At 40.8% G+C, this 16,709-nt stretch overlaps 1 protein-coding gene across 1 annotated transcript in view; it reads right to left on the reverse strand.

Moving 5' to 3' along the window:
- LOC108800942 (sodium-dependent neutral amino acid transporter B(0)AT2-like) overlaps positions 1 to 16,709 on the reverse strand; it is a 44,293-nt gene that overhangs the window by 3,835 nt on the left and 23,749 nt on the right. The window contains exons 2-9 of the mRNA XM_018572926.1: positions 16,088 to 16,356; positions 8,524 to 8,681; positions 7,297 to 7,423; positions 6,081 to 6,247; positions 3,908 to 4,018; positions 2,823 to 3,064; positions 1,280 to 1,454; positions 986 to 1,187 (exon numbers count right to left, since the gene is read on the reverse strand). Coding sequence (XP_018428428.1) covers positions 986 to 1,187; positions 1,280 to 1,454; positions 2,823 to 3,064; positions 3,908 to 4,018; positions 6,081 to 6,247; positions 7,297 to 7,423; positions 8,524 to 8,681; positions 16,088 to 16,274 — 1,369 coding nt within the window. The 5' untranslated portion in view covers positions 16,275 to 16,356. The remainder of the gene's footprint in view (positions 1 to 985; positions 1,188 to 1,279; positions 1,455 to 2,822; positions 3,065 to 3,907; positions 4,019 to 6,080; positions 6,248 to 7,296; positions 7,424 to 8,523; positions 8,682 to 16,087; positions 16,357 to 16,709) is intronic.

Consider the following 16,709-nt stretch of genomic DNA (forward strand, 5'->3'; position numbering starts at 1 on the left):
AAAAAAAACATTAAATTAACTGTGGCAGCGCATGGCAAAGCTTTGTGACTCATTGCCATGCGTTGTGATACCTTGTGTTGCAATTAAATATACACCTGTGTCATTTTATCACAACACAAACACCAAAACAAATTTTTACATAAAAGTCGATTTACAGTTTTGCATACCTTCATTTTTTTATCTTTTCGCAAAAAGGCGCAATTACAAATTTGCTAATATTTGTTATTTATTAACTCAATACAGTTTTATCTTTTAGATTTAGTCAGAAAATAATTATTTTTTGTGCACAGATACTGATTTTGGTGTGTTTTAACAATTGAATTGTGTATTTTTATCGGTTTAATATTCATTTGAGAAACATTTGCGCAATTATTGCAGGGCCTACAAATTTACTATCACCATCTTTATATTCTATCGGGCCTGCGCTTTCAGAAAATATATGGTTTGGGGGGTCTTTTACAAACGCTAGCAACGCAGCAGTTGAAAATCAAATCAATAGGAAAAAAATTGCAAAAATGGCTTGGCCAGCTGATTTGAAAAATGCTCGAGGGCTTGGCAGCGAAAGGGTTAAGGGACAGAAAACAGAAGAGTGTCAAAAGGTGACCAAAATGAATGTTGGAGTCCATAAAAAAGATAAATAATTGTGTTGATCAAACTGCCAGCGTGTTTTAGGGGCAGACACAACCCTCTTCCTCAGGGCCTGGAAACGATTAAAATGTAGGACTGGACTCAGAGCAGCTATGGGTAGTTCTCCAAAAATATGTAGATTGCAGGCAGTGAATGGCCAATGGACTCTAACATCCATTTTGGTCTGGTGTTCAGTTTTCTGTCCCTGAGCTCCTTTGTGCTGCTTAACCACAAACTAATGAGCTACCTGCAAATTAACTTAAAAGTTAAAGGACGGCAAGAGACTCCTCCCAGTGCCTCCGACATAGTCTCACGATTTGAAGATTCACTTTAAGCAGAAGCGGTTGGATGTCCTTACTTGTGAATAATGTTTTCTTCTTGCGTAACCATGAGAAATTGTCCAGAAGTGGGGTGATAATTCCCTGCATGTTCCCAAACATGGTACTCAGCCCCAGATTTAGCAGCATCAGGAAGAACAACAAAGACCAAAATGGGGAAGCAGGTAAACGAGTCATGGCTTCCGTGAACACGATGAATGCCAAACCTGTGCCTTCCACACCCTGCCAACACAGAGAAAAGAGATAATCAGGATATTTTTCATGTGACTGTATAGATATGCCCACGTCTTACTTATTAGACGGAGTTTCCAAACCTTGTTCATCTCGTCCTCCACCCTGCAATTCTGAATGCCGTAGTCTGTCAGATTAATGGTTTGATTGGTGTTCATGTACCATTGGCTGTAGTGCTCAATAGTCAGGTTTTCCTTTGGTATTAAGTCGTTTGTCAAAATGCCATTATGAATCAATCCGACGATACCTGGCCAATGCCTGTCAAAGAATCACACATATGAGCAAATCACTAATGGTATCCCTGCAACTGTGCTAACATTTTTCACATGCACTTAGCTTACCTTTAATTTTACTTTACGAAACTGTTTGTAGCAAGAATCAGTGAACTTGTCATATGTGCTTCTCTGTGGTACTGCAGTCTTATCACAGTCTATATACCTCCCCCACGCCAATGTATGTGTAGTAGCCTTTACAGCAATCTTCTGGATCCTATATGGTGCTGTGGTGAGCATCTTTCCCTCTACCCTAACACAGGGGGTCTTAACACGGAATACATGGTGTTTTCTAATTGGACGAGGGGTGGATCGTCTACTCAAAGAACGCCCTTTATGGATCCAAAATGGTATTTTATTGGTTTCGCAAAATGACAAAAAACAAGACAGCCAATGTGTTTTCGGAGTTTAGCAAACCCCCTTCACCAGGGCTGGGCTTTAAAAAACAACTAGATATCAGTTGAACCCAGAACACAGCTCTAGGGCTGCAACAACTAATCGACATAATCGATTATAAATCAATTATTGAAAAAGTTGTCAACTTTTTCAATAATCGATTAATCGGCTTCTGATCAGTTGGCACTGTTCACGGCTCCACACACGCTGCGCGCCGCACCTCCTCCCCGCCTCACACTCACCGCCCGCATCCACGATCGGCACAGGGACGCGGGGAGATGTAGTAAGGAGGAGCAGGTGTGGGCGGATGACAGCCGCCGATAGGTCCGATCTCAGAAGCAAGTTGCTGGAAGACTGCTCAGGTAAGCCTGCACTTTCCCACACATGATGCTCTATAATGTATTGCTGGGATTTGTATTCCTCTATAGCTGAATATACATTGTGCTGTATATTATACAGAGCAATGTACCATCACCTATAGAGGAATACATTATACACTGCTGGGTGCTCCTAATATAGCTGGTGATATTCTGCACTGAGCTGTATAGAGGACTACAAATCCCAGCAATAATACATTATACAGCGCAATGCGGAATACCACCAGCTATAGAGGACTACAAATCCCAGCAATAATACATTATACAGCGCAATGCGGAATACCACCAGCTATAGAGGACTACAAAACCCAGCAATAGTACATTATACAGAAATAATCGTTAGCTGCAGCTCTACACAGCTCCTGGAAATTCAATACAAACCAGGAGGATAATCTTCACAAAAAGGTGCCTGTGTCAGCGACAAAGCAGCTCCTGACCATCAAATGTTGGTAAAGTAGTGAAAATGCAGTAGTAGCTGCTGCAGGTATGAAACTGGAATAATCAAATGAGCACATCTATCACTGTTTTTCTATGGACAGCCTAAATGTGGATGTTTCCCATTGGAAATGAAATTAACTTACTCTTTGACACAATTCTTTGCAATAACATTGGCTCGGAATCCCAGGACAGCGAACACCACGAGCGTTGCCAGGATTGAAGTCATGAAGTTAATAAATGACACTAGAATGGCATCAAAGTGGCAGTTGTTATGGCGGTCGTTATAGCTAGAGTATGCAATCACACTTCCGAATCCAAGGCCTAATGCAAAGAAGACCTGCGTAGCTGCCTGGCGCCAGACTTGAACGTCGGCCAAAATTTCCAGCTGAAAAACATAAAGGACTTGTTACTAAAAACAAAAACTCTGTTGGTGCCTTACCTTGATTTTAATCATTATGTATTCAAGTCAAGGAGGATCGGACAAGGACATTTTAAATCTTCACTCCTTCACACCTACCTAATATGCCTACTTCATCTGTATAAGTGGATCTTACTTTAGAGTTTAGGTCTACTTTAAAGAGAACCAGTCATGACTCGGCTCATGAAAAAAATCTAAGCTTTTAGTACTAAGCTATGATAACAGTGCTGACTTATCTATGAAAGAATTATATTTGCCCACTTATTTAATGTCACTTACTTTGTGACTTTTCAGCTTGCGTTTTAGGGCCAGAGGTCACCTGAAGACTAATAGTTGCTGTCCTAGCTACTGAGAATAAATAATAGGGTCAAATCATAGTTTTCTATAGTTAATAGGAATATAAACAATTACAGGTCTCTGTGCAGTTATGCATTCTTAGGAGCTGGGAGACAGTGAATGAGTTTGGGCAATCAACAAGGCAGCAAACTCTGACTCCTGACTCACAACCAGGCTCAGGCAAAGTAAATAAAGTGAAATATGGGGGGGAGGGGACGGACAAATATTTAATTAGTAAGCCGGTGTAATTATAATAATTTAATTATCAGATTGTTACATACGCTCAATCATGACTAGTTCTCTAAGGTTTACTATGAGTCAAGTCAGTGCACAGTCATCAAGCTGGAGCATGGCAACTTCTATACGATACTTCTGAAATGAAAGACTCCCTTTAAGTAAAACATGAGCATAGCATGGCATCGTTTACAGTGACACAAACAAGCATCATTGATTTGCAGAGGCCATGATCCATACCTTTGGTGTAAACATGATACGAATCCCATCCACAGCACCATCAAGTAACAATCCACGGACGAGGAAACACAACAGCACGACGTAAGGAAAAACTGAGCTAAAGTACATCACCTAGAAAAGCCAATAAAATGAATGTAGTCACAAAAAATAAACCTGAGTTACAGTTTTTAAGCCTGACAGGAGAAATTGAGAGTTAAAATGATACTTTTGAATGACTAAATAGATGAAAACTTCAAGAGTTTAAAGTAGAACTGAAACCAAAATGTTTTTTTTTAAAGTTCTGGGTATAGTAAAGGACCCCTGTCATCTTTTTTGCCATATGTGTCCCATCAGCATTTTGATTTCTCTTTGGATAGCCATAACAGGAAGTGAGAGGAAACCCATCAAAAGTGAGGGCAATTCTTGGTGGTTAGTAGAGTCACCAGAACTATGGTAGAAAGACTGGAGGAGCTTTTAAACTTTTAAACTAGGAAATGGGGGGGGGGGGGGGGATTTTTATGAGGGGGTAAGCAGAGATATGGATGGAGGGATGCCGGTAGATGTGGTATACCTGGATTTCTCAAAAGGCATTTGATACGGTACCACACAAGCGCTTACTTCACAAGCTGAGGGCTATGGGCATAGATGAGGTGGTGTGTACGTGGATAGAGAACTGGCTACGGGAACGTGTCCAGAGAGTATCTGTTTTTGGCTTTTCCTCCTTTTGGCTTTTCCTCCTTTAAAATGCAGCCTTTCCATTTTAGAGTGAGGAGCTTTCCTTATTCATCATCACTTTCTTTTCATTTTCTCTTCTATTACTCTCCCCCTCTAAACTAAATTATTCCCCAAACACCCATGCCCAAATAGGGTTTAATCAGGGGTCTTGTGCAATAACGTGTCAAGTGCAAAGTGCTCATAGTGCCATAATAAACAAACCACATGGCTCTCCTCCTTATATAGGTCCCTATTGGTGCTCTCTGATGATGTCACCGACATCATCACTGATGTTATCACGCTCCCACAGAATCATTGCACTAATGACATCATCGCGTCCACTGCAATTAGTTTACTCCATTCCCTTGTATAATAGGAGGCGCCAATAGGAGAGTCAATAAGAACCTATATAAAAAGGAGGAGAGCCATGTGGTCTGTGACGTTTGTTTGTTATGTTTGTTATTGTTAACTTGACATGTTATTACACAAGACCCCTGATGAAGCCCTATTCAGGCAAAACATGTGAGGTATGAGTGTTTGGCCAGTAGAAGCTCTGGTACTGGACTGTTTACATAGAAAAAAATTTGGACTTGAAATGTTCTTTTTGAAGCAGAATAATTAAAGTGGGTGTTAAGTCCCTTGTGTGACGGACCCCCGTACTCAGGATGAGTATGTCCGCCGCTGTATTCTTCCTTGCTGAGGAGATATTGCAACCTGAAAATCCTTAGCTCCCAGTTTCCCCAGTCACTGGTCGAGACACGAGTGTAGGGTGACACAAACTCTGATTTATTGAAGCAACTGCACAAACTTTTATACAGCAAGTGATGAGATCAGATTATAATCCCATCACATCCACCCTGCCCTCCCCAGACAATCGGTCTGCTTAACACCACAGGGTTTCACCTGCTGACGAGCTCCAGACAGCCATAGCAGGAGCCTGGCCAGAATGTCATTGTTATGAGCTCCTTCACAGTACAAAGGGAGATAACGAGGGATGGTGCTGATAGTCTTTTCATAACCAGGTCACAAATCATAACGCACTTAAACCCAACACCAATACACATTTAACTTATAAAAACTCATCACCATGTCGTCACACCTTGGTTTAAAAACTGCTGACAGTTAACGTTTTTATGACAGAAGAGACTCTGTATGTCTCTTCTGTCATAATTGCTTCTTCCTGCCTGACAGCATTTCTGGACACTGAGCCGTGGATGCGCAATTCAGTGTACAGTCTCGGTAAGTTTCTGTGCTAAGATGAAGTAACATGCATTACCGCAATGCACCTCGATGGAGAAGTGTACATGGCCTGTAGACACTTGGTCTGCCTTAAGAGCTTCCGTTATTCTACTCAGCTAGGAAATAGATATCTCAATGTTTCAGACTCTTAATTGCTTATACTTCTAACACATTACTCTTTAGTATTGGACAGTGAAACAGGTTACAAAAAATCAATTACTGATACATATTAACAACTAACTTTGCCAGAAGACTTGATCCCTTTGATCATGCCAGCACAAACCAGTACCCAGGCTAGAACAAGACACCCTGTCATTGGCCAGTTCATCTCTGAGGCTCCAATAGACTCTGTAACATCCAAGGCTTTTCTGTACCAAAAGTACGTCGTGGGTGTACTCTTGACACACTCTGTAAAATACCAAAAACACACATTACCAGATAATGTTGTTAAAGCCCATGTCATGGCAAAATAATAAAAATTAAAAAAAAACATATTTGGTACAACTTTGGAATACATTTACATTTCCCCGTTTTATTTTTACCTTTACACACACTGCAAGTACAGAAAAATACCTGTTGATATGCCAGAAACATAGTCTGTTCCTACCTTCCTCTTTGACATGACAACACAGCATTGAATTTTTAAGCATGCAGTGTCAGCCTTGTCTACTTCAGTTCTAATGGATTACAAAGAATACAGATCTCTCCCCATCTATTCATTCCTCATCTACACAACCTCTAACTGTGCACTTGTGAGTCAGCTCACAAGATTTCAACAGGTATTAAAAAAAAACCCCTTTTAATTGTATATTTAGAAGACCAAAATAGAGCAAATAAGAGAAGTTGATTGTTAGGATTTATATACACTTTAAAGTCTTACTGAAGCAGTACTAGATTAACTGTTGTCATGCTGGAGCAGAAAGGAATGATTAGCACGTGTCCATCCAATGTTCACTGTGCAAAATGTATTTTCAAGCTGCCATTTTAAAATCCTCAGACACAAAGCAAGAGCTTCCTGTCTGGTTTTATACTATCCTTACTTACCCTCAAACTTTTCATTTTTCAGACAAACAGCTCAACGGTCGAGGAGGTAAGATTGTCAACATTTTACACTGATAATCAGCATACCAGCAACTCTGGTCACCAATGACAAGGCTCTTTACGTCACAATTTTATACAGGTATTGTTACAACTCTACCAAGATCTTCTCCATAGATAGTCTATGGAGAAGATAGCGGCTGGACTAACTAAGCGTTATAAGTGGTTTCAGCTGCTACTATCCATCCATAAGTGAAACAACAAGTCTTGGGTGAATTAAACCATTGGCAGAATGATTACTTAGATATAAATCTCATATGCCATCCACCAACATACCTCTTGCCTATGAAAGAAGGCCAAGTAACCAGTGGGAAGCTAAATACTACACGAGCCATTTTCTCAGTCTATTTAGTACTGACCTGCTTGTGTCTGATTGGCCGGTCTGGGGCAGTTCTCCCATGGTAAGGGATACTGGAAGGAATTGAACATATAAAAGAGGCTCCATCCAATAATAACATTGTAATACAGGGCCACAAATGTACACACCTGCAAACAGAAGATGGTTATGTTATTTATTCAGCATTAATACTCTGCATTATCTATTTATAAAAGTGCTTAAAGTACCGACATATTAAAAGGAGAAACAGATACGCTGCAAAAGCAAAACAGTCCTGCAAGCTGGCAATTCAAACCTACCTATTTCTCATCTGTGGGCAGTACAATAAGTTCCACCCAATGATCCTCTTGATAGCTGAAGAAAATTTCAGTAGCGTTCAGGTTTCAGACAATCAGTGTTCCTAAATGCACTTTGACTAGTTAGGCATCTTTCACACAAAAGCAGACTTAACCACTCCTCTAAAAAAAAAAAAAACACTGCAGCTCGCGGGATCCATGCAATGGCAATTGGCTTGTGTTTTAAAAGAGCTGGCATTGCAACACACACACAGCTGGCTCTGCCTATCTAGAGACAGAGCCAGCTGTACCCGCCCCTTCCCAGTCCGTTTCGCCAGTCAGCGCTGGAGGATCGGACAGGAGAGGGGAGAATCCAGTCCCTCCCCTGCCACGGCACTCTGCAGTGACAGGATCGAGAAGTGAGCGAGCGCCGGTATGTGTTCGCTCACTTTCCGATCTACTGAGCCGACCTGTGACAGTTTCATTGTCACAGGTCGGCTCAGATTATGAGGCTGAGTGAAAAGCACTCACCTCATAATTCTCCTTTAATGCATTTCAATCTGTGCTTTACCTCGATTTAATCAGACACCGGACTTGTGTAAGATAATGTGGCTAACATTTGAACGGTAAAGTTAAGCCAGCCATGTCATGGTCTGCATCAACATGTACCAGAATTCACCCTTTCTCCCACCTTCCAAAGGACTTCTTTCAGACTTCCTTCAACATTCCCACTGTAGACCTTTGTTCCCTTCAAACTTATTCCTGCTGAGACCTTCTATTGCTTGATTACATTTTATTGAGGAACTTTACATACCTGGCCTTGGAAATGTTTGCTACGTATATTACCTGAGGTTATATATTTTACTTTGTAGAGCACCGCCAGGGATGATCATTTAAATATCATCATAATAATAGAATTTACCATAATAATAGTCATCATCATAACAATAAAAAAAAACTTGGCATGTACTTACCAAACAGCTAGCAAAGCCAATTCCAGCTAACCGAGGGCTAATATGCTTCCAAACGCCAATGCTTCCCTGACGTATGCTTTGCCCAGCTGCTAGCTCCAGAAAGAAAAGGGGTATGCCGATGATGAGCAGCAGTAGAAAGTACAGTAACAGGAAGGCACCTGTCAAGACAATAAATGAATCAACTTAATCATTCTTCTGTCACTTCCACAAAATGGCAAAACAGAATTTAAATAACAACATTATATTGAATAATGCTTTCTAAAAAGAACAGCAGCAGTGACACAAGTGTGTGTGTGTGTCTGTGTACACACACACACAACCTGCTCACCACTAGAGGGCAATCTGCCGCATAGAATGAGCACAGGTTAGAAGACGGTTAGCTGATAGTGGTGAGCAGACATATCCAAATGCAAATGTTGAAGCAAAAATAAATGATGGAGTCACAGATTTTCCCGATTCCCTCATCACTGTCTTTTTTTTCTTGTAAGTGCTTTAATTCTTTCACTCCCAGGATCACCAGGTGAAAATAAAGTTACAAAAAAAAGCCTAAAAATAAATAAATGCATCCACATCCAAAAGGACCAGTAGGCTGTAATATATCACTTTTTTGTCTTTGGGGAGTAGATAAAGTTTAGAGGATAACTGCACTTTCAAACAAAGAGCACTCATCCATTTTTCTAATCCCGATACTTACTTACCTTGCAAATATGACCCCAGCCTTGGAGGTACATTCCACTGCCAATCATCTGCTGCCTGTACAGATGCCTCGTATTAGTGTTCTGTGTGGGTTTTCTCCCAAGCCTTTTCCTTTTTTAGGCAACTATGCATTTGGGGAAGGGGGGCTAGCGTAACACAGCGGGGAACGAGGGCATAACTGAACTTTGACGAAAAGTTTGCTAATCCTTTAAAGTTGACCGTTGATCACATTCACACCTGAGCGCTTTAAAGTGCGTTTGCTGAAGTGCTTCATCATTCAACATGAAGACTCCCTTTGTATTAAATGGTGCCCGTTCACAAATGAATGCCGTGTTACCTGCTGCTTGAATTTGAAAAAGTACATAAGCTTCTTTTGGAGCAGTTTCAAGCATTTTTGGTCCCTTGGCCTTCTATGGGAGTGCATTGAAAATCCCTGTTAGACTTACCGGTAAGAGTATTTCTGGGAATCTTCCAGCAAGCCTACTTAAAGAGGTACTTGCTGATGCTGATCAACAGGTGTTTTCCCACGATAGGAAAAAAGTGGAACCCTGTCCTAAGTCTATGGGCTTAAAGTATGCCTATGCTACCTATAATGTTGCCTACAGCACCTGGTATTCCCAGGTGGTCTCCCAGCCAAGTACTAACCAGGCCCAATCCTGCTTAGCCTCAGAGATCAGATGGGATCAGGCGCTTTCAGGGTGATGTTGCCGTAGGCTGGGAAACCGCCTGGGAATAGCAGGTGCTGTAGGCAACATTATACGTAGCATAGGCAGCCCGTCCTTCAAGTCCATAGACGTAGGACAGGGTTCCACCTTTTTCCTATCAGGGCACACTCCTCTTAATTGGCAAGTACCTCTTAGGCTTGCTGTCCTGGAAGATGAAAACTATGGTTTATGAAATAAAAAATCTATGGGGCCAAGAAGACACAATTCTGCTCCTGTACTAGAGGTCACACATACAAAAGCACCAAAAATAACACCTCGACTCACGCTTAGGGGTGAATCTGTAAAGCCCACCAACCATATTATATTCTGACAGTACAATCTTTGTAAAATCTCCTTTAGATTTATCAAAACAATGTAATATGAGGTCCTACCTAAATCTGTATCTGATCAAGCAGGCCCTTGTGCTACATGGCTGTTGGTAAATCTAAAGGGTGCTCTAAAGGGGGCTAAACGTGATGTATTATAGGAGAATAGTAGTAGTAGTAGTAGTAGTAGTAGTAGTAGTAGTAGTAGTAGTAGTACAAGCTCTCTGAATGGGGGAGAGGGCATGAAGGGGCTGGCAAGCAGTGCAACTCTTCATGCTAGCAGCAGCTGCTGTCAATTCATACAGCACCAGAAGACAGCAGCTCAAGGCAATATCCAGCAGCTATGAAGGTGGCATAAGGGATATTATTTATCAAGTAGTAGCAGCCTGCAGGGGATGGGATGCACACCATTACATGTACCCAAGAAAAAGTCCTAAATTTCAACTTTACTTATTTCTTCTAGACTTCAGTAGTAAGATATTTTTGCTGGAAGTTTCAGCATCATCTCTTATTTACTGTCATTATGAATTCATAGGAATGCATCGCATTCCCTTTGGTAGATAGTCCAAAATGTTCAAGAAATGAATATGCTGTACCTATAATTCAGTAATGAGTATGTGAAGCTTGGGCTGGAGGTCACTTTTTTGCAACAGATTCCCAAAGCAATAGAACAAAGCATAGGGTCATTAATTTGAATAGTGTCCATCTTACAGTGGAATGTCTGGGAATGTTGGAATATCGAGGGAACTTTCAAAAGGTTTCCAGTAGAGGTCTCTTTCAAAGTCTTTGGTTAACATATTGAAATTTACGAATTGGCATCAGAGATGAGTTTACAAATAAATACAAGCACATGGACATCATGTGATGTATACCCACTTAAACTCTTCTAGCTCAAAGTCAAATTCAGTCTACATACACATCATAATATTTACCAGTACCGAGAGTTTACACACGGAATTGCCTGTTATAAATGTAAAAGCTCTAGGGACAGATGTAGATAGGCTAAATCAATAAGGGAGTGCGTAGTTGTAAGTTTACTTAATACAGCAGCAAGAGTCACCCATTATTAGACAGAAAACAAGTCAAGCAAATGGTATGAAGCATTAACATGCAGCTTAATAGAACTCTGCGGGAACACAAATATGGTAACACCATTGCAGCCATCCTCATCCTTCCTTCACTTAGTAAGCCACTCAACCAAAACAACCATACATCTAATGATAACCGGCATTGTTGTTTAAGGTCACTAACTCACTAAGTTTCGAAACAAGAGTAAGAAAGATCCTCCCTCTCCCAGTCCTGCTGTACAGAAGACTGTAGTATGAAGAAAGATTCAGGTATTTACACTAGCAACCTTTTAAAAAAATTCCTGTTTAATCTGTTGAATGTCAATGATGAAAAGGTGCAGAATTGGTTGATATCCCTCTAAAGTTTGGAGTCATTGTAAGTAAGATGAAGACAGTCCTTGTCAGAGGAAGGCAGTACTTGTCCAATGTAGCTTGTGGAATTAATCTACTGCGAGAGTTGGATGCATGAGATAATCACTACCTTTTCTCCCCCATGAACAATGCGCCTGAAGAACGCATAGGCATGCCCCTATGGAGGGTTCAAGTCCATCTTCTTCCAAGCGGGTAAGCAACTGAAACTGTTGTATACTGTTACTGCTGCTCTGGAAGTATAGAATACGGTCTGAAGATGCACTACCCAAGTGGGAAAATAAAGACCCACTTAATGTTGGTGCGAAAGTGCCAACATGCGGCAAGAATCGGCAGATTCCCATAACAAGGATGTGCAGACACATGCAAACAGCGGCAGACAGCTGCAGCTACTGTCAGCCTCTCAATGCTTTGCTTTGTACAGGCTGGGCATCTGCAGCTATCCGCAGCCACCTTTGATCCCGGCCGCAGGAATCTGTAGATTCTTGCCGCATGTTGGCACTTTTAGTCTATCTGAATGAGGCCTTAGTTTACTGATAGGGTAGCTTAGTGTTAGAATCAGTAAAGAATTTACATATTCCAACAGTAAAAACGCCTCAAAGCAAGCCCTCATTCACCTCTGTATCTGAAGGCATTTTAAATGAAATCCGTTTTACATTTTACAACAGAGGCACTGTTAGCATTTTTACATGAGAGAAGATCTTTCTAGCCCACCAGCCCTCTAATGTAAACACACACAGCAGGTCTTTCTAAGCTGTTAAAAACCAAATGAAACCAACTTTAGAGACTTCGTTGTAATCTTTGAGAATGAATACGTTCACATTACAAGCAGCTAAAGAAGTGAGTGAGAGCTTGTTGCAAAGGTGTAATGTTTAATTTCCATGGTCTGGGCAAAGGTATTTTATAGGTAAGGGTTAAGGACGTTATGTTTTAAGATAAGTGTGAAACGCTAGGGGCTTATTTTAGGGGTTGGGTTAAGAAGGCTAGGTTCGAAGATAAATGTTACAGGGAGGTCAATAGTTAACCAATTTAGAGGAGGATTACGAGTTGAAGGTGACGTTTAGTGTTAGGGATACTTCCCAAGTTAGGAACAGAGGAACTTTTAGAAACATTTACTAGTTCTCAGAACTTAAAGCCATGTGCTGAAAACTACCAGCGTAGACTTGCAAAGCATAGAACCAATTCACTGTGCCTTGCACCCGCTTAGCTACTTATATACTCCCTCATCATTGCCCACTGCCTAAATCATTGCCCACTGCCTACAACAAGACAATGTTCAACCTTTCATCCATAAAATGTAGTAGGAATGAGGCACTTATAGTTTATTCTTTATATCTTTCAGTCTTTTGAATTGGAGAAGAATAAACTTAACACTGTGAATGGCAGAGACCATGATCTATTCAATAAGTGGACAGTAACTAGCAGCAAGGTTTAGTAAGGTTTATTCTCCAGCAGACGATGAATTAGGGTGTGCCTGGGTAGTGTCCGAGTAGGATTGCTTTAAATGGTTGTAGCTAGTGTTATTGGGAGGTGACTATCTACGAACATACTAACATGTTCATGAACATTATGCTCCTGCACCTCTAAAGTCTGTGTTAGCATATTGTTAAGATGTTACAACAATTTTCCCATATCTAGCTACCTGTGGAAAGTGCTACAGGACTCCACTTCCTTTAGGTCACATCAGATATAAATATTCTTTGTTATAGTATTAGGCAGCCTAATAGAAAATACCTTCTCCTTTTTCCCCTTGAGGTATATTTATACATAAAAGGTGCTTTGTTCCTACAACTGCACATTAACAGTGGGTACATTATCAACTGGTTTTTACAAAGGTTTTAACCCTGCCATCCCATGGGTTCTCAATGATATATGTATCATATACAACAATGATATATCTGAGGGAAATACTATTTGCCAACTATTCTCATAATCGATTTAGTCGATTAGTTGTTGCAGCCCTACACTGTTTTATATTTGTCATTCCTCCCATACCTGGTTTATTGCACCAGGTTGTGGCACTCCGGCTCTACCTTGGTTTTATTTTTTTATCCTGAGCACAGTGGAAAGAACCTGAATAGTACATGTGCACAGAAAAATAGCCATGCACACAGCAGAACTGCTCCTGATTGGGTCTAATTATCCTTTCAGTAGTGGGTGGAGTGGGGAAAGCAGTTATTGCACCAACTGCAGCCTGATCAAGACATGGTTTGGATAGCCTCATAAATGGACACCTATGCAAGTCCTAAAGAAAGCCTAGCAGTGCCTACATGCTTGTTGGCAGCCTCCGTAAACCGACTAGGCTTACTGACTGACCTTTTCAGCAGTCTATTTTTATCAGAGCATCTATAGTTAGAACCCGCACACAGCTCCTCCTATTACATAGACTTTGTCACCTGCTAACTGGAAACATTTTATGTTTACCTGATTATAAAACATTTTTTTTTTCCAGTTCTGAACAGTTCTGAAAAAAATATATATATATATATATAAAATGCACTATATTTTCCATTTTACTTGAACCTTACTGACCAACATTACTGAAGTCTTACTGAAAGCTTAGACACTCACCTCCTCCATTTTGATGACATAAGTAAGGAAATCGCCAAACATTTCCAAGACCGACAGAAAAGCCAACTTGAGCAAGGATATACTGAACTTTACTGCCCCAGGCGGGGCGGGGTGCGGGTTCCGGTATCAGGTCACGGCTAGACTCCCCTGTCGTACTGCCCTCTAGATCTCGGAGAGATTTTTCCATTGAAGTCACAGTACAAATCAGGTTTTCTGATCCAGGATCAAATGCAATAATTTAGAATCTTGCTAGCCGAGTAGTCTCCAACCTGCAAAATTAAAAACAGCAATCTATTAAACTTCATAGAACGCAAAATGTATACATGTCGTGCTATGTCAGTATCTCAAAGAAGAATGAAAAGCCTTCGGGTGAATCTGTGGTCATGTACATGTTACCACCCACTGAGCCCAAAAGGACCCCAAAACCCAAGACACTCTAATATCTTATATCAAATATACCTAATATCAAATCATAGAAGCTCTTCAGAGATCAGTAACTGGTGACTGATTTTATATTGTTGTTTTAGTTAGCTTTAAAGCTCTCACAAGGATGCAAGTATCTGAACAGCTAACCGCATTTCAGGAGAACACGAGACCGGTCAGCTGGCAGCAAGGCACTACTAGCTGTAATTAACAGACAAACTGTACCTCTACCAGTGGTTCGCAATGTGGATAGTACCACTCCCCACAGGGGCGATGGATAGATTTGGCGTGTGAGGGAATTGAGCTAGGGTCAAAGTTCAAATCATTGTAGCATGACTTTATTAGAAAAACATTTCTGAATACGACCTTGCATTATGGAAAAAATAGGCCAATGGTCATTTTTTTCCTCACCAACATCATATTTGTTAAAGCGAGGCTTCAGTGCAGTCACGTGGTTTCTTTCCAAAGATTGAATAACACCGGACGTGGAGACCTAAGAGGACTATTCAGTGTTTTTAGCCCAATGTTGAAAAGCTGATACCCGTGCACCAAACACACCCATCACATTAAAAAGTTCAAAAAACAATGCATCAAGCAAGCTATAAATGTGCTCTTTCATATTGCTAAATACATTGTTTTACTAAGTTGTGAAATGGTTTTTACAAAGGTTTTAACCCTGCCATCCCATGGGTTCTCAATGATATATGTATCATATACAACAATGATATATCTGAGGGAAATACTATTTGCCAACTATTCTCATAATCGATTTAGTCGATTAGTTGTTGCAGCCCTACACTGTTTTATATTTGTCATTCCTCCCATACCTGGTTTATTGCACCAGGTTGTGGCACTCCGGCTCTACCTTGGTTTTATTTTTTTATCCTGAGCACAGTGGAAAGAACCTGAATAGTACATGTGCACAGAAAAATAGCCATGCACACAGCAGAACTGCTCCTGATTGGGTCTAATTATCCTTTCAGTAGTGGGTGGAGTGGGGAAAGCAGTTATTGCACCAACTGCAGCCTGATCAAGACATGGTTTGGATAGCCTCATAAATGGACACCTATGCAAGTCCTAAAGAAAGCCTAGCAGTGCCTACATGCTTGTTGGCAGCCTCCGTAAACCGACTAGGCTTACTGACTGACCTTTTCAGCAGTCTATTTTTATCAGAGCATCTATAGTTAGAACCCGCACACAGCTCCTCCTATTACATAGACTTTGTCACCTGCTAACTGGAAACATTTTATGTTTACCTGATTATAAAACATTTTTTTTTTCCAGTTCTGAACAGTTCTGAAACAAATATATATATATATATATAAAAGGCACTATATTTTCCACTTTACTTGGAAGTTACCTTACTGACCAACATTACTGAAGTCTTACTGAAAGCTTAGACACTCACCTCCTCCATTTTGATGACATAAGTAAGGAAATCGCCAAACATTTCCAAGACCGACAGAAAAGCCAACTTGAGCAAGGATATACTGAACTTTACTGCCCCAGGCGGGGCGGGGTGCGGGTTCCGGTATCAGGTCACGGCTAGACTCCCCTGTCGTACTGCCCTCTAGATCTCGGAGAGATTTTTCCATTGAAGTCACAGTACAAATCAGGTTTTCTGATCCAGGATCAAATGCAATAATTTAGAATCTTGCTAGCCGAGTAGTCTCCAACCTGCAAAATTAAAAACAGCAATCTATTAAACTTCATAGAACGCAAAATGTATACATGTCGTGCTATGTCAGTATCTCAAAGAAGAATGAAAAGCCTTCGGGTGAATCTGTGGTCATGTACATGTTACCACCCACTGAGCCCAAAAGGACCCCAAAACCCAAGACACTCTAATATCTTATATCAAATATACCTAATATCAAATCATAGAAGCTCTTCAGAGATCAGTAACTGGTGACTGATTTTATATTGTTGTTTTAGTTAGCTTTAAAGCTCTCACAAGGATGCAAGTATCTGAACAGCTAACCGCATTTCAGGAGAACACGAGACCGGTCAGCTGGCAGCAAGGCACTACT

Source organism: Nanorana parkeri, unplaced genomic scaffold, assembly GCF_000935625.1.
Source record: "Nanorana parkeri isolate BGI_ZX_2015 unplaced genomic scaffold, ASM93562v1 scaffold2174, whole genome shotgun sequence".
Taxonomy (NCBI): Eukaryota; Metazoa; Chordata; class Amphibia; order Anura; family Dicroglossidae; genus Nanorana; species Nanorana parkeri.